The sequence below is a fragment of the Labrus mixtus genome, chromosome 18, assembly GCF_963584025.1.
Source record: "Labrus mixtus chromosome 18, fLabMix1.1, whole genome shotgun sequence".
NCBI classification, from domain to species: Eukaryota; Metazoa; Chordata; class Actinopteri; order Labriformes; family Labridae; genus Labrus; species Labrus mixtus.
This window is the reverse complement of record NC_083629.1, coordinates 21,886,710-21,904,886: the sequence shown is the minus strand read 5'-3', so window position 1 is coordinate 21,904,886 and position 18,177 is coordinate 21,886,710. Positions and strand designations below refer to the sequence as shown.

General features: G+C 42.3%; 1 protein-coding gene across 2 annotated transcripts in view; it reads left to right on the top strand.

The window, feature by feature from the left end:
• The first annotated feature begins 7,389 nt into the window (after positions 1–7,389).
• Positions 7,390–18,177, top strand: part of cnksr1 (connector enhancer of kinase suppressor of Ras 1) — a 29,274-nt gene continuing 18,486 nt past the window's right edge. Inside the window, exons 1-4 of one of the 2 annotated variants that reach the window (XM_061063726.1) lie at positions 7,390–7,622; positions 8,880–9,037; positions 11,420–11,622; positions 12,558–12,642. In XM_061063726.1, the coding sequence (XP_060919709.1) occupies positions 7,571–7,622; positions 8,880–9,037; positions 11,420–11,622; positions 12,558–12,642 (498 nt within the window). In that variant the 5' untranslated portion in view covers positions 7,390–7,570. The remainder of the gene's footprint in view (positions 7,623–8,879; positions 9,038–11,419; positions 11,623–12,557; positions 12,643–18,177) is intronic. The other variant, XM_061063725.1, reaches the window with a different exon arrangement.

The window sequence follows — 18,177 nt, the reverse complement described above, 5'->3', positions numbered from 1 at the left end:
AGTCGACGCTGAAGTCTTCCTTCCCCGTGTGTGTGTGTGTTATCTGTGATTTCTCTCCCCCCGGGGCAGTAAAGCGAACACTTCGCTCAGTCCGCCTGCTGCTTTCCCAACAGAGACCTCAGTGTGGCTCTGTAGTACGAGCAGCCTCCAAACTCGAGCTGTTATTGGCAGACTACAGCAGGAGCCATCCCAAGCCAGCCCCCCCCCCCCGCCCCCCCTTTTTTTTTTCTTTTTTTTTTTTTTTTCTTTCAATTTGTTCCGCCCAGGTCCGATTGCGCCCCCATCTGGCGGAGAGAGGAACTGCAACGACGTAATGCAAATCGCTTTTTTCATGAACGAGAGGCTGATTTTCTTTGATGCTTTTTGGTGCAGCAGGTGCAGGATGAGATCCTCTGCGTTCAAGAGAAAAAAGCTGTCAATCAAATCATGAATGGCCGCCAAAGAGCAATGAAAGAGAAATCTGGGTTGCATGATTGTTAAAAAAAAAAAAATTGCAGGCCAGTGCAGGAATGTGCAACTTTTAACACCGTGAGTTGCACTACTTTTGACTAAAAGAAAAATGCTCTATTCTCTCAGTGGCATGAAAATAGATTTAGTGCACACTGCCTTTGACCCAACACTTCCTCACACTGACTCCAAATGTTGCATAACAAAGATTGCACAACAACGTAAAGGAGAAAGAGAATAAGAGAGCGTGGAGATTGAGTCGTGACCATGTGCTGTTTGATTTTGTCTGGATATTGATGCAGCACTCTTTTCATTGACAACAACCCCTCGTGATGGTCCTTGGTATTTTTCAGTGATACAATACACACACCTCTCCACCCTCGACACTTCTCGGCTTCATTCACTGCAGAGTGGATTTTTTTTTCGCTCGGCTATAGCTATGGTTACTATTGGCAACTGGAGAGCATACAAATGCTTGCCTTGACCGTGGATGGAGCTGTTGAATTTTGGTTCAAATGAAGATGGCCTTTCACAGAAAAACATAAAAGAGACTTAATGTGCAGCTTGTGATGAGGTGAAATGTCTTTTGGTTGATGTTTTATCCAACTGTTGTGCATTACAAAATTCACATTAAGAACACAGATTTGAACTTGCAGAGTAAACAAATCCTCCCTGCTGTGAATGCATGCTCTGGTGGCTTTTGATTGAAAATTCATTCATTGTTGCTTCATGCATTTTGACATATTTAGAAGAATCTGTCTGGCTTTAGTTAAAAAAAAGACATGGTCGTTGAATGTGTGAAAGCATTTCAATTATTAATGCTTGAAGTGATAAAGTCTGCAAAGCTTGAATTTATAATAAAAGCAATTGAAAATGATTCAGTAAAAATATTATGCATGTATCAATGTAAAATACAATTTTAAAAAGTGGCAAAAGCTGCAGATCTCCAGTGTGAAGCATGCAGATTAGAATAGTCAATAGCGATTCTGGAGTCTGGTGGGGGCCCAAGACAAAATTAATTGGGGGGCCCTCCAACCAGCGTTCATCACCATCATGTCTGCAGGTGTCCCGACGCATTCTCCTCTTTCTCTTTTTTCTGTTTTCTCTCCTGTAGACAGATAATTCCTCTTCATCTGTCTTTGTTGACTTTCATTGAGGAATTGGTTTTCACAACAATAATGCATGAAACGCTTAGAAGGTCAACGAGAGTGAGTGCTGTCAGATGGGGCCCCCTAAGGGAGGTTTCCTACTGTCGTTGCAAAATTGTTGTTTTGAGGGCCATTGTTTGCATCCTTTCTTTCCGCACTTCATGGAAGCAGAAGGAAGTCGAGAGAGAGAGAGAGAGAGAGAGAGAGAGAAAGTGCTTTTATGGTCCATTCATTTTCTGACAAATCCAAAGCACTAAAGGTGGTCAGAAGGTGTACGTACAGTAAGGGGACGGTCATCCATCATCGCGTGCTGTACGTAAGACTCAAAGTCACTCCCCCACAAAGCTCACATTAACCCGTCAATTTGTCTCGATGATTGATAAGCAGCTGCTCATAGCACCTCATCAGGCTAGATTGGCTTTTTTTATTTAGTGCAGCCGTGCAATACACTTCCTCTCCTCTCCTCTCCTCTTGTCTCCTCCCCTCTCCTCTCCTCTCCTCTTCTCTCCTCCTCTCCTCTCCTCTCCTCTCCTCCTCCTCTCCTCTTGTCTCCTCCTCTCCTCTCCTCTCCTCTCCTCTCCTCTCCTCTCCTCTCCTCCTCCCCTCCGCCCCTCCTCCTCTCCTCTCGTGTCCTCTCCTCTCCTCTCCTCTCTTCTCTTGTCCTCTCCTGTCCTCTCCTCTCCTCTCCTCTCCCCTCCCCTCCTCTCCTCTCCTCTCCTCTCCTCTCCTCTCCTCTCCTCTCCTCTCATCTCCTCTCCTCCCATCACCATTATGTCAAGGACACTTCTGAACATTTGTATCTGTTATAGCTGCTGTTTTCCAAAATGATGAATTTGAGACACTCGGTTTGATCTTGTGGTGAAAGTGAAAGTTGTAATAAAGACAGTATGAATAAAAAGATGATGGTGCTAATTCAAGTCTTAGGAATAGGGGGGAAGCTCTTATTTCGCAGTCTGTCTTTCTAAGAAAAATAAAAGTCAATACTGTGTTAGAAAAGGGTCACATGTGGCCAGAAGGAGCCCACTTCCTGTAAAAAAAACAGACAGACAACAGAGATATTGATTGATGTTTTCTGTTAGATGTGATGTGTGCGTCTCCTCCGACTGCAGGGGATCTCATTCTTCTTCTCCTCATGCTGCTTCAGTGACATCACAGGTTGACAGCGCCGATGACTCAGAGGTGTCTCCCGTCCAGTGACTCCAGGGACACCCCCCCCCCCCTCCTTCATCTCCAGAACGAGAGGCATCATGGGTAATGTGACTCAGTCCATGTGCACTGAAGCAAGAGTTCAACCCCGGGCTCGTCGGTGTATCGATGCAGGAGTGTTTGCAGAAGAAGAACTGAACGGCAGAGCACGTCCCTAAAACCACACTCACTGTTGTCATACTTTCATTTCCAGTGGAGTAGAGAGGCAGAGCGATGTTGAGTGCTCACTTGGAGAAACAATGAATCATACATTATGTAGTTTCCTCCTATCAGCAGTAAACAGTTGTATTAGAATGCAAATACATGCACGCTCAAACTGTGAAGTGGCAGCTGCTCCTGAAACAGCACCTCGGGAAATTCAACTGTGCACTCATGAGCTCCGATCATGTTGCTCCTTTAATGTCTTTGCGTTCACTTTAGACATTTTAGTTTTTAATGTTTCTTCATTTCTGCTCTGGGACTTGGATGTTTGCTTCTGTATGTCCGTATTTCAGTTATTCCTGAATCTTTTAACAGCGTTCACTAGGATAACGTAAGATAGATAAGATATGGGCGGCTGTGGTCGAGTGGTAGAGTCGGTCGTCTCTCAACCTGGAAGGTCGGGGGTTCGATCCCCTGCTCCTGCATCCACATGTCCGATGTGTCCTTTGGCAAGACACTTAACCCCCAGTTTCTCCCACTTGCTTTGGCGGCCAGCTTATAAATGTGTTTGAATGGGATTAATGAATACTGATCCATCAGTGTGTGAATGTGTAGGTGTGACCTGCGGTGTAAAAAGCGATTTGAGTATTCAGAAGACTGGAAAAGCGCTACACAAGCTCAAGTCCATTTACAAAAAGATGCACTTTATTGTTCCCCTCATCAGGGGAAAGTCACTTGTTAAAACAGCTCAAAGTAAACGAATCAAGCGATAGACAAAAAAATGCAAAGGACACTAGTATTGACCGATACTGAGTACCTTCTGATACCAGCAGCATTGAAAATACATATTGATGTGAAAGACTTGTTGCTAGCTGTGACTAGCATTATGCTCTCTGCTAATAATATACTGTTGTTATTTTCTTTAGTTACTTAAGGATTTACCTAAAACTGGCTGAATTAGGACCAGAATAATAAATTGTGGTAAAGAGACTCAAATTCAAGCCATTTCCCAAAACTCCCCTTTAGGCAATATCAAAACAGCATTACCAGGAGCAATATAAGTACTGGTCCCATTACTGATACCAGTGTATCTGTGCCAGCCTGATATCAGTATCAGAATCAGAATCACTTTTTAATATGAGCCAACTTCAAAGTGTGTATGTTGGAATTATTATAGCATACATGAGATTGGTATTTTGGTTGTACTTTTCTCTCTTGACTCTGCTCCATTACACGGACGAGTAAACCTGAATTACATCTGAAAGAGGATTATGATAGATTTGATGTAAAGTGTTGATTTAATCCAGGGGATTCATCTGTTGATGCAACACGAGCCCTATGCTGTGACTCCACTTGAAGACAAGAGCGGCCCAGCATTAAAGCTGAAAAACTGAATATATAACCACCAGCCCTACAGTAAATACCACAGTCTTAATGGACGTGGTATTATCCGTTACAACTCATTATATGAAGCAGGTTTTTTATCTCCGTACAGTTTATTTTGCAATAAATGTAATGATGTGGGTGTGTCTGGTTTTGCACAAGTCCAGACCTTTGCTGATAATTAACTGAGCTCACTGAGCAAACGTCTGCAGTGCAAGGAACACCATCATCAGTGCGGCTACAGCAAAGAGCAAATTAATTAGCCGCTCGATAGTGCAGCACAGGTGATTATCAGATCCCTCCTGACTGAATATAGCAGGAGGAGAAGACGGCAGTTCAAAAGTAGCTCTGGAACAAATAGCACAACAGTACTTCAAACTCCAGCAGAATCATCATTTATCACAGCAGTGGCTGATGGGACGGTGTGGTTGCAGGAGGACTGGGAAGGGGATGCTGATTGGTCAAACAGTAAAGGGAGCTAGGGGAGAAAGAGAGAGAAAGAGAGAGAGAGGTGAAGATAGGGCCAGTGTGGCTTTACATTGTTGTTTTTTTAGGAACAGTTTTGCTCAGTCCTGTTGTTTTCCTTCTCTACATGTTGCCGTTACAGAGCGTGCTGACGCCACAATGTGACGGCTGTGTGTGCACTGTCAAGCTGAAACAGCGTGTTGAGACTTGATTTTGTATCTCTGGTATTCGGGATGGGCAGAGAATAGGCGGGCTGCGCATAGAGAAAAAAAAAAACACCTTTGAGATCAAGTTCAATACAAAACAAGATACGGTAAGACAGCGGAGTGTTTTTGAAACATTTTAGAGAACAGGGAGAGAGTTTTTTGTTGTTCAGGCTTGGGAACTTAAAATAAGGTGCAAAGAGTTGATGAGTAACTTGCGATAGAAAGTTCTGCTATACGGAGTCAAAATGTGTACATTTGTGACTATTGGACGAGTGCTGCAGGCTTTGAACAAGAATGGACAAGATTTTTTTGCAATCCAATTGGTTTTCCCGTTATAGAAGATTTAGCATTCATCCGTCAGGCCGGTAAACTGATGCTTTTAATCCGTGCTTAGTTATTTCCCTCTCACTTTAAGCACAGAGCATCTTGACTCAACAGGAGATAAAATGTGACTCACAATTTATAATCACCAAAACCCTTCTACACTTTTTCACATTTGAGAGCCCAGAACAAATGATCCACAGCGGTTTTTTTTTTTTTTTTGCTGTTTTAATTTGTTGCTTTTACTTTGAAGGGCACTTACCCTTGATCCATGACAGCACCATTAATGTTTTATCTTTTATTTGCAGAGTTTCAAGCTTTCAAAAATGGGAAACTATCTCAAATGAACTGTGTTCTGCAGTAGCTCAAATGAAGGGGACCTGGGTAAGGAATTAGAGGGTCGCTACTTCAAGTCCTGGTGCAGACTCAAATTATGGAAGTTGGTCTGGTAGCTGGAGAGGTGCCAGGGCACTTCCTGAGTACTGCAGAGTAGAGGTGCCCTTGAACAAGGCACTGACTGAACCCCCTACAGCTCTGGCATGCTCCCTGTGTAGCAGCCTCACTCTGACATCTCTCCACTAATGCAGGTCCACACTTCCTGTTTGTGCGTGTGTGTATTTCGGGCCTATGTGTGTGAACCAGAATTTCCCTCAGGGATTAATAAAGTATATAAAAATACAGAAAATAATGTAAAAGAGAAATTGCATGACTAGATTTTTTTGTGCAGCCCATCAGGTTTAAAAAAAAAAACATCTGTATGAATCATATCGTCCTTACATGTTGGGGCTATTTGCCATTTTGCCCGCTGCCATATAACTCCGACTGTTACCCCCCTGCCTATGAGTCACTCTCTCTTGATTCAAAAAGGATAACAGCAGGGGGTGCCAGATATCAGAGGGCAGCTCTTTTATAACCCACGGCCTTTTCACCAGGCGTTGACCTTTACTTCTAAAGAGACATCCAGCAGCCTGATTTGCCACGTACTGTGACGCTGACAATGATTTCCTCGGGCAGCTCACAGGCACAGGTTATATGATTCATTCACAGAATCCCTTAAGGTGCTATGGACTTAACTGAAGGTGACTTTTCCATCAGCCATACGGACAAACATCAGACGCTCACATGGAGCCGACCAGTCTTAAGTCTCCTTCAACAGCAAACGTGGAATATTGAACTTGGATCAAGTTAATCATTCAATATAAAAGGAACTTTGATCTCCAAAAGCCACAAGATTGCTTCACTGCAGTTTTTTGCTGACATGGGAAATATATAACGTTGAGTTAAGCAGTGATTCAATTAGAAGAATTCATTTTCTCACTTTTAGAGCAAACAAAAAAAAAAAGAAAACTGCAGACATCCAATATATAGTTTTCAGTTTAGTAAATAAACTGCCTGATGAATGTGTAAATTATTCATCATAAGCTCCTCAAGTTTCTGGAAATATTCGTTGATCATGTGAATAATTTAGCTGGCAGAAATCTCCTCATGTTGGAAACGTCGCTGTTTACTCTAAATTTAAAAACACAGCTCAAAGGCTAAAATAGGAAACATTTCCGGTAAATTCCTTGGAGAGCAGCCTTACCAGAGGACTCAGAAAGAGGATTAAGTCTGCTTGAATGTTGTGGGACTGTAAGTTGTTTTTATCCCTTTAAATTCCTCAAACTCAAAGGGAATTGTTTGTGTGTTTTGTATTCTGCAATAATTGTTAAGAACAATAAAATACATTTGTTTATTTTCCTGTTTGCAACCTCAACTCTCAGAAAGGCCCCTACCAGAGTTAATCGTGATCCTTCTTCTGACCTATTACAAGATTACTGTTTCGGATTACCTGCTGTACAGGTGCTGCTCTTATTGTGTCACATGCTTGCTCTGCAGACGCGCCTTGTGTCGTGACGTAATTGCGCATGGAAGTCAAACTATGAGGGAAGTTATGAAGTATTAAAGCTGCAGCCGCCTTGCTCTCACACACTCGTACTATTCCTCCAGGTAAGAAGGAGGGGGAGGAGAGGTAAAGGTGGGGGGGGAGGGAGGGAGGGGTCTTTTGCTCCAGGTCGAAGCCTGACAGTTCCGCACTATTGGCTGTCAGCAGGGGGGGACTACTCTCTTACCTGCCGTACCTGTACGAAGGAGTGCCAGTCGTCATCGTCCGACTCCGAGTCAGGATACACTTTTTCTTCCTCCTGCAGCCCGGAGAGGTAGAAGTCGGCCAGGAAGGCTGGGAGCTGAACCAGCGACTGCAGCAGGACTCCGAGCATGGAGCCTATCACGTCGTGGAGCGAGGAGCGAGTCAGCGAGTGGCTTCAAGGTGAGGAACATAGTGTGTGGGGTTGTTGTTGTCTGCGTGTGTGTGTGTGTGTGTGTGTGTGTATGTGTTTTTTTTTCACACGCCCTGATCGCCTCACAGTTTAGGCTACTTTTGGCTCGGACGGTGGCGTCAGAAATAGACGCGCCACACAAATCCTCTTGGAAGTGAAAGGTGGAGGAGGTGGAGGTGGAATGAGGAAGTGGCCTGGGTTGAGAAAGGAGCCACAAAAAGTCCTGTTATGATCAAGGTGCTGGCTTACCTTCAGAAACAGTTCATGGCTGCTTTATAACCTACTAAGAAGGTGTTGCGTTCACTGACCACTGATATACTCTTTAACCCAGAGGGTGTTAAATCCATTCTTTAAACTCCATGGATTATTCTGTTTATAGGGAAAATGTATTAATAAGCTATAACCTTGTTGGCCTACAGTACAAGCACATGATTACAAGCACTGGAAAGCTTATTTATGCTACTGTTCCACTTTGAATTAAGTGTATTGAAGGCCAATTTATAATTAGCCTTCCTTTATTTAAAAACTCTATAAATAAATCTGCCTAAAATATTTGATTTGCATGTTTAATTTGAGACTTAGGATCACATTAAATCACCCAACAGTAACCTTTATGATGTAGCTAAAGTTACTTCAACTCTACCAGCTACAAAAGAACTAATATAAATATTATCATACTATATTAACACTGCCTGGTGATTAGGCTACTTTTGCTTTTGATGATGTAATTGCGATTTATTTTACTCACATTAAACGCTGAAGGCAGAATTTGTATTGTCATGTTTTTGTTGTAAAATTGTAAGTGTTTTCAAAAAATATCCAAGTCTTCCAAAACACGCCACAACATGTAAAACCACATTTATGACAGTGTATTGTGCTCCAAGGTGCTTTTATTTTGAAGGGATCCAGTTGCCAAGACTTCACTGCTTTTAGAAAAGTACACAGAGAAGAGATTCAACAATCACACTGTTTGTAATGTTGTCAGTGTGCCCTGTTAATAAAACCATCATGCAAATCACATTTCAAAGACACATATATTCAAATCTTATTGTCCAACATGTATTCAAGCAGACGTCTTTGTTTTTATGTTACGGCTGCTTAACTTACCTGCAGCTCTACTGTGAGTGCATGCATGTCTCAGCCTGCTCATGCACAGGGCTTTCTGTCTATACGACGTTACCATTTCTTCACTACGTGCATGGGAAAGTGTATAGTTTTTTTTTTACATTTTTGTGTTTCTCTGCCAGGTCTGGACGCCCCCCTGCATCAATACCAGGTGTCTGAGTGGCGTCTGTCAGGTATGGATCTCCTCCAGCTGACCTCCAAGGACCTGGAGAAGTTGGGAGTGTACAAGATCGGACACCAGGAGCTGATCCTGGAGGCTGTGGAGAAACTGTGCTCTCTGGTGAGGCAGGAAGCGGATGCACGTGTGTTTGTGTGTACAGTGTGTGTCCATGGCAGCGCTTTGTGTATCCAAGGCTGCAGCGTGTATGTTGTGGCTGAGAGATGTTCTCTTGGTTATTTACCGATCAGTCAGCTTCTTGTCTGGCTCTGGTGTCATGTGTGTGTTCTGATATTTCATTGCACATGCTGTTTTAAGACCCTGCTTCTTTTTGCACAGGGGAACCAGCACTTCTTCTTCTTCTTCTTCTTCTTCTTCTGTTTTTTTTTTATTTTTGTGTGTGCAAAACTATCTAATCTAACCACCTCACAAGTCCTGATACTCTGAGCCGTTTTTCAACATGCAAGTTTGACTTCATTGCTCCACTTTGCACTTCAGTGTTTAAATATGAAAATCCCCACATTCCTGCACATCATGTCACGTCAAATAGTTCCATTTTTTGTTGTAGCTAAATCAGAGGACGCTTCACGCTCCAGCTATGACCAAATCAGATTTAGAACAAACACGCTTTTGCCTAATCCTCTACATGCAAATATCTGGGAAAATTTGTACACTTCTGCCACTTCTTTGTTTCTTGAGCTTTTTTTTTCCTGTCCCTCTGCTGCCTAATTAAATTTCCTCCCTGTCCAAAATTTTTAAGAGGGAGTTTCAGGACACTTAAATAGTCGCGTTGGTGTGTGTGTGTGTGTGTGTGTGTGTGTGTGTGTGTGTGTGTGGGGGTGTTTTTTGTGTTTCCAGAATGGCTTTTGTTTCATTGGAAGAACTAATTGAGCCAGGCAAAGCTCCAGCTCTGGTGGTGTAACAGTCTTTGAACACCGAGGAAAAAGCTCGGGCAGCTTATACGGGCATGTTGTGGAATCGTTGTAGTATGGTTTTAAAAAGTAATTAACAGTTCAAATCAAAGTCTCTGTGAATGAGTGGGAATCAGACTCCTCCTGTTTAAACTTCAATTGGGGCGCACTTGGCTGAAATCACAAAACTGGAGGAGTTTAGATCCATTTCAAGGATTTGCAGATTTAATTTTCAGCTTGTGTGCATGCGTGTGTGTTTGTGTCTGTGTGTGTGTGTGTGCATGCAAATCTTGTCTTAATGCTGCGTGAAGTGCTAACACAGGGCTCATTCATAAAAAAACAAACCATCAGACGCTCACATGGAGCAGACCAAACACTCGTTCAAGCGCTCTGTTACATAATTCAACAGGTACAAAGTGGACAAGGTCATGAAAAATGCATGTCCACTTGTTGACACAGGATTGTTCCGGGCTGGTTGATGTTATACAACAAAGCCTCTCTCGACCACTGAGGAGTGGGTTTGACAATAAGTGACGGCTTCTATTGTCACTGCGGATGAGGGAGAAGACGCTCCGTCTAATCACAGGAGGAGCGTTTTATTTTAAGCTAAATTTTGATGTGGCATCTCTGGCTGAATTGTGTTCAAGTGACTGAGAGGTGTTTCTGATGTAAGGCTTACGTAAATATTACAAAATCAAACAAAACGTCTAATCGTATAAAGAAACGACAGCCTTCAAAATAAGTTAAATTAACAACTCAAGAAAACAGTTATGACTAAAGCTGATTAATTTAACCTCTAACTGTTTCTGGATATTAAACTTTAAAAAAATCAACATTGTGTGATAACATGATGGGGGATATGTTCTGTTTAAGTGGTATATTTCTTGGAGGGGCTATTATGAGCAGTGTGACACATCAGCTGATTTGTTGCAATGATTTCTACAACCTTATTTATGAGACGAGATTAACTTTAATGCCCCAGTGGGAAATTTGCCGTGGACTTCACGGTGCTCTGATGGCACAAACAAAATCTCAAAATCATTTTATTCATCAGTAAAACGTGTGAGTTAAATAATCATTCATTACGTACAAAGTATAATGACTAAAACCATGAACACCTGCAGGTATAGCTACACGATTACACACACAGCTTACAGCTTAGGTGGTGTTGATGACTTTGATGGACAGATATTTGCTGGATTTTCCCATTTTTTTATGGTGTATTTTTGGGGTTTTTATGCCTTTTTATTTAGAGACAGGACAGTGTCAGAAATGGGGGAGATAGAGAGAGAGAGAGGGGAATGACATGCAGGAAAAGAACCACAGGTCGGATTGGAACCCCGGCCGTCCTCTTGAGGACTACGGCCTCCGTACATGGGGATCATGTACTAACCACTAGGCTAATGGTGCACCCTGAAGTGAATCCAAAGATGTAACAGATGTGTGTCTAAATTTCAATATTTATTATAAGGCTGGACAATTAATCAAGTTGTAATTTCTATCATGATTGAAGACGGCATCGTGCATAACAGCATTAGAACATCTCATCAGATATCTCAGCAGCAGTCTTAACGAGTCACTTGTGTGCTTCTAGACGTACGGCATGGGAGGGGAGAACCTGCGCGGCCTCACCGAGAAGCTGCGCGCCGTGGCCCACACCCTCCAGATGGGCATCCAGAGCAGCTGGCGCCGCAACAGCTACGACGGAGGCAGCACGGTGAGGCTGCCCGCGGGCGTCCTGCAGGTCGTGGTGGAGCTCATCACCTCTGCCAAAGGACTCTTCTCTCTGCTCAACAGGTCCGTAAAGAGGAGAGTTATCTAACCGTTTTATATATACACACAGTACTCCAAATTCTATTTTGTCCCTGCGGTTATTTTCAACTCTGAAAATGCTCTCTGGTGACTCTCACAAAAATAGTGCTGGCTGTAGTTCCTGTTGCTGCAGGTTTTATATAAAAGGGATTACTGTAGGTGAAAGTCGTGCATTCTTTTACAGGGGAATGTTCATCAAATTGATTTACATTGCACATTTAAAAACAGCAGCCGCTGACCAAAGTGCTGCACAAGGCACTAATGAAACAATACATAAAAACCAGAACCATCAAAAGGACCAAGCAAAGCACAGAGAGAGAAACAAACAAAACGAGAAGCAGGAAATACAGTTTACAAGCTGCCTTTTCAGGAATGCTTTTCTTATGAAATAGTTTTTCGATGATTCCTGACAGATAGGGAAAGTAAAATCAAGGAGGGGGGGAGCTGTTCCTCAGTCTTTGGGCCTCGACTGCAGACGTGTGGTCACCACCTAATTTTCAGATTTGAGCAAAGGGCTGCCAGGATGCCCCTGTCAGGAGACTTGAGGGACCTGGAGGTGGTGAGGAGGCTATTCTGGGCTTCAAAAACAAACCTTAAAATCTATATTAAAGGCCAGTGAAGAGAGGCTTAAACAGGACTGATATTATCCCTCTTCCTCAAACCTGTCAGAAGTTAGGAACCAGTTTCAGGCAGATCAGCGACAACTGGCTGATTCCACCAAATGCGATAATGGAGCCAGAAGAGATGAACGTATGAACCAGATTTTTCGAAGTCTGTGAACAAGAGGATTGGTTATAATTTTGGAAATGGTTCAAAGCTTTCACTTGGTGTTTATATCTTTAAACAAGCAATGTGAATGTAGCTCATTTCGTGTTCCCATTCCAGGTTTAATTTCATTTTCTGTTCCCTCGTCTTTCCAGGTATCAGTTTTCCCAGCTCAGTGGATACACCTCCAGTAAGAGCATCCTCAACTACTGCAGAGAGCTGGGAGAAATCGTCCACAAGGTTGGTCCATTAAAGCTTTAATTAAAGAGGACATGTTATACCCTCTTTTCCACCTTTTCAAACAGTCCCCCTGTGGTCTAAATGAAACATCCGTGCTGTGCTTTGGTCAAAATATAACATGAATCAAGCACCAGAGGAGGTTTGAGACCCTGTATAAACCAGCTCTCTCAGAACGCTCCGTTTTGGTGTGTGTGTCTCTTTAAATGCATTGAGCCCCCTGAGTTGTCCCGTTAGACATCACTCCTCTGTAGAGAGAATAAAAATGGTGGACCTGCGCAAAAGTCTTGCTCTAGGCTGGGGGTGGAGATACCAGGGGAGGGGAGTTTTTTTATTTATTTATTTTTAACCAGAATCCCACTGTGATGTCACAAGGAGAGAAAATTTTAAACGGAGCATTTTTCTCTGTGTTGTAAGACTTATGCAGACCACAAACAAAGGACTGGATGGATTTATTTCACATTTTAGACACTCAGGTTACCCAAGTATATGTTCATCATACGCTTTAAGGTTTTTCTTTCACATACGATTTCAATGTACATACAACTCCCAGGACAGTGATTGTCCATTCGGTCTTGTATGTGTTTAGTAGTTTTACTGCGCATGTGTTCATGAAAGCATGAGGTGTTTGATCTTAACAGGAACTATAAACAAGTGGACACTTGTTTCTTGCACACAAAAACCCCAAAGAGGAACAACAACTTGTTTTGTGGTTGGCTATTGCTTTCCCCTCAAAGTGCAGCTAGTAAGAAGAAACAAAACTGAAGCACAACTCCCTTTTCCTCAGCTTAACTTGAGTAATGCATTCTTTATCTTTACATTCCTGGAATATTTGAAAGCGGCTGTACCTTGAAGAAGCGGGAGGTTGAAAGGATTTGGCGTAAGAGGAGGGGCCTGCATTTTGTTTGTGTTTTGCTTCTTCATTGTGGTAGGAAAAGGTTGAAAAGAAATAAGGGAGAAGGAAGGGATATTCATATCTGGGTGACTGTATGAGAAGTGCTCACAGGTAGCAGAGAGAGACAGGCCTGGATATGTCAGTTCCCCGGGGGAGGGAGTCAAAAGGGGGAAGGCAGAAAAAGAAGGAGGAGTCTGAGGGGAGGGATTGCACTCGACTGTTTAATGACTTTTAGCTCCTGAGGCCGCGCATGTCGCTGACTGAACAGCAGGGAGCAACAGGCAGAGAGAGAGAGAGAGAGACACTTAGCTTAGAGAGGACGCCGTGTAGTGTCATGAGAGATAAAATGTTCTGACAGAAGTGTAGAGAAAAGAAGATAGAGCAGCAGAATGAGCGATAATTAGAGAGAGGTAAGGAAGCAGAGGAGCCGTGGGTATAAGAAAAGGCTCAGTTTATATATATAGACCCACTATAGCCGGCTCTGGACTCCTGCCAGGCACGACAGGTACAGCTTTAACCTCTCTGATTGGATCATTCTTCCACAAGGTGATGTAATGCCTTTGCTGCTTTCTTGGCCCTTCACATCATTTTGTGCCATTTTAAATTTTTAGTAATTGAAATGAAGTCTTCTTGTAATGCTCTGTTTTCTTTAAGTTGGGGATTTTAACTTAAACGTAATATGATTCTGAACCATGTAGTATAGCAGTGTTTCCTGGTTAGAAATTTAAAAAGTGGAACCGTAACAAGCCCACAGGACTTTTGCATATCAAATAAGAGTTGCGGTTTTTTGTGTTGGTGTATAGTAACAGTGGCATTAGTCATATTGGGGATCGTATTGTGAGGAAGGAAGTGTGGATTTCAGACTCTCATTAAGCATGTTGCGTCGATAGGATGTTTTTGCCCCTGTGAAGTGAATCACATTTGGCTGTTGTTTTCATTCATAGTCAGCTCTATATTGATGGAAGTGAGTTGTGTGGCAGTGAGTTAGCCATTATAAGTGAAAGCTTTCTCTGCTTCTGTCGGTTGGTCATCGCTTGGTAACGTCTGGCTATTGTTTAGTCAATTCCTGTTTTTGTGTGCACACGTGTGTTCGCACATGCAGGTGTTTTACAGACAGTAAATGAAGTCCATGAAGCAGAAGTTTAGTGGTGTTAACATTTTGTTTGGAGAGTTCAGGAGTGATGTGCACATTAACGTTTGTCATATTGGCTTGTGAATTAAGAAGTACCCCTCCAATTAAAGTGGGATACTTTTTTTTTTTTTTTCTGAGGACAGCTATGAACTACTAATCCTGTATGGATGAAATGTTATTATTGTTGTTTGGCCTGAATCAGTTTACGGAAGCAGTGGTTCTCAACTGATGGGTTGGGACACCAAAGTGGGTCACTGAGTCGTTTTCAGTGGGTCGCCAATGTGTGTCAAAAAGTCTTTGAAGCGCTTACATACTGGAAATTTGGGTCCTATTTTTCATGTAGGAGTTTGTGGTTTGTTGCGTCCTGAGGCTTGTCCAGTTGATTATCACTGTACTAAAGCAGGGGTTCCCAAATTGGGGGTCGGGACCCCCTCGGGTGTTGCGAGCTTCCTTCTAAAAACATAATAGTCAACTTATCTTATCCTTATAAAATACAAACAAAAACATAGTTCAAGAGATTACATTACAATGTTCTGCTTCTTGCGTTTCTGTTTGGGCTCTTTTCTGTTCCTCATATTGTGCCCGGCTGTGCGCAACATTAAATATTTTAACCACCTCCAGGGGGTCCCCCGTTAATTTTAGGGGCTGAAAAGTTTGGGAACCCCTGTACTAAAGGATACCTAATTTAAAAACAAGCTAATAAGCTAGCGACAGGCTAAGCTAACAGTAACAGCGGCTGGGCTAAGCTAACACTAGCAGCGTAGTATTGGAGAAACACTGAATATTAATGTTGAACTGCTTTACTTTACACCAAGAAAACTTAACAGCCTTAACATATACGTGTACGAATTAAACATTGTTAGCTAGCTCTGTGTAACATACACTTTTAACTAGCACTGAACTGTTGTTGGCTTTTGTTTTGACACATGATACATTTACCTGTTATAAGTTATTCTTTGGCACTCTTAACTATAATTATAAGTGGCAGTCACAAACAATATTTTTGCTTTGTTATCTACTGTTTCAGAGGAAAAGGAACAAGCTAATTTTGTGGGGCTAATGAGGCCTAACAAGTATTGGATCAGCCCAATGGCAGGCTAATACCTGATACCGCATTTTAGGCTGCTGTATTGACGACATTCGCATTGGCTTTGGAGAAACATGACTATTGGAAACAGTTGGACTTTTACTTATTTTACTCAAAAAAATAGGTTTGTATTGAAGTGATTCCTTTTACATAATAGTATAGTGTAGATAATCCCTGCATTCAGTGTAGGCAGGTGTTATTAAACACACTTTGCAGGTGAGCTAAAGGTCATCGTTGGACATCTGAGAAGCACCTGTTTAACAGACAAGAGAAAATATGAAATCCCACATGTGTCAGGACTCATCTGTCAGTTCAAGTGTCATCATAGCATTATTAACCTGCAGGCAGAGGCGTGAGGAGAATGCATAGAAGAATGTTTTTTTCTATACCTTAGCAACGTAGCATTAATGATTGCCTTCTAAAAGACTGTGTCGTAGCTTATTAACGTTAGCTCCCTGCAAGCTGAGCCCAGTGCAATGACATGCTATCAGGAGGCTTCATCATGACGTCTGTTACTGGAAAACTGCCTGCAACAGAAGCCACAAAACATCCTTCACACGAATAGAAGCACTTTTTATTTCCTGGTAATCTGTGTGTTTGAGCGCTTTTGTGTGTCTTCGAGCCCCCTTAAGGGCCCTCAAGGTCAGCAGTCAGCTGGTGTTGTTGGGATACACTGCACTGAGATACACTGGAGTTGCCAAGTCTCAGTTTCTCTCCCGGCAGCCGAACAGAAAGCAAAGTCCAGAGTGGGGGGGGAGAGAGACAGAAAGAGGGCCTTGTTAACTGTGAAATAACAGTTTTGAGGGCCGAAATTAATTTGGAAGTGGCGTTGGTAGCCTAGTGGTTAGTGCGTGCGCCCCATGTACAGAGGCTTTAAACCTCCAAACGGGCGGCTCGGATTCAAATCCAACCTGTGGCTCCTTTCTTGCAAGTCACTTCCCCACTCTCTCTCTCCTCCCATTTACCGACTCTATCCACTTTCCTATCTCTCAATAAAGGCATAAAAAAATCCAAAATAAACCTTAAAAAAAGAAAGAATTTGGAAGCATTATATCGACGTATGTGTGTTAAATAATGATTTTTTTAACCACTTTTAAAAAATGGTTTGAATGTTTAAGGATTGACGAATATGGAGCCACTGAGACGATGTCATGACGGTTTTTCCAAAGGAGACATTTTTGTTATGCAATAAAATTCTATGACCAAAGACATTATTATGAAAAACAAGATTCTTAAAACAGCTCTATTATTCCTCAAAAGCAACAAGCATCCCGCTGCCTTTAGAGGACTGATTAAAAGCTCCGGGTACAGAAAGGGAGAAAAGGTCTGAGTGTCATAAGTGGCCAAAAAATACAGAATAAGGGAAATTCAGAGGAGCGGTCAGAAAAAGAACATTACAGGGGTAATAAGATGAAGATGGTCAAGGTTAGAAACAGGTGTAAAGAGATCTAACGTCAAGATGTCTCACAGTCTTTTTATAGCACGTCTCTGACCTGGTGATGGCAAATGGAAGATATCTGCTGGGGAAGTCCAACTTTGTAAACAGAGACAGATGGAACATGTTTGGGCTTGACTCAACGAGGCTTTTATTTTGAAAGGCTTTAGTACTTTGTACTAGAAAATTAAGTAACAGAGGACAACTAAGAGGAAAGGAAATAGCCTCAATCTGTCCAATTGTATTTCTCTAACAGTCTGTGTTAGCTTATGCCGGTACATTTATGTATATCCACACCGATGCAGAGTTTTTGTGTATGTGCGTACATGCATGCGTGTGTCCTCTTGTTGTCCGCTTTTCTTTAGGAACGTTACTCCCACATAATAGCTTCTATTGTTTCCACGACAACAATAGAGAGAACAGCTTTCAGGCACAGAGCACTGCTGTAAAGTTGGCTCACCACCTGATCAAGCCACACTCACACAAGACGCAGAACCAGCCTTCTTATCAAAACGAATAGATGCATGTTACTGTGAAGTAGCATGAATGCTTTTATTTGATTTTTTTTTTTTTTTTGACAATGCTGCAAATCAGTGTTGTCATTTAATATGAGGGGGGGGGGAAAGATTGTGCAGCTCATTCTGCATGAGATTGCCGACCATTTATCAATATTGGCTAATATTTAACTACAGTTGCTGTAATAAGGTAGAGGAAAAGGTCGCTCTTGAATGTTTGTCTGTGGTTTGAACTTTAGTGCACAGTACTGCTCATATGGTCCATACAGTGAAGGTCGGTAATGATAGTGGTGATATGTTGTTGCACCACAAGACTCTTGTTTGGCCAACTGAAAGGCCAGACCTACATTGGTTTAAATGTTAAGTAACTTTTTTTCTGCTTTAAGCGACGGAGAATTGAAAAGTGTTTCATCTCATGACGGATAAGAACGAGTTTCAAAACCTGAAGAGTTTGTCAAAAGAATGAAAGCGCTT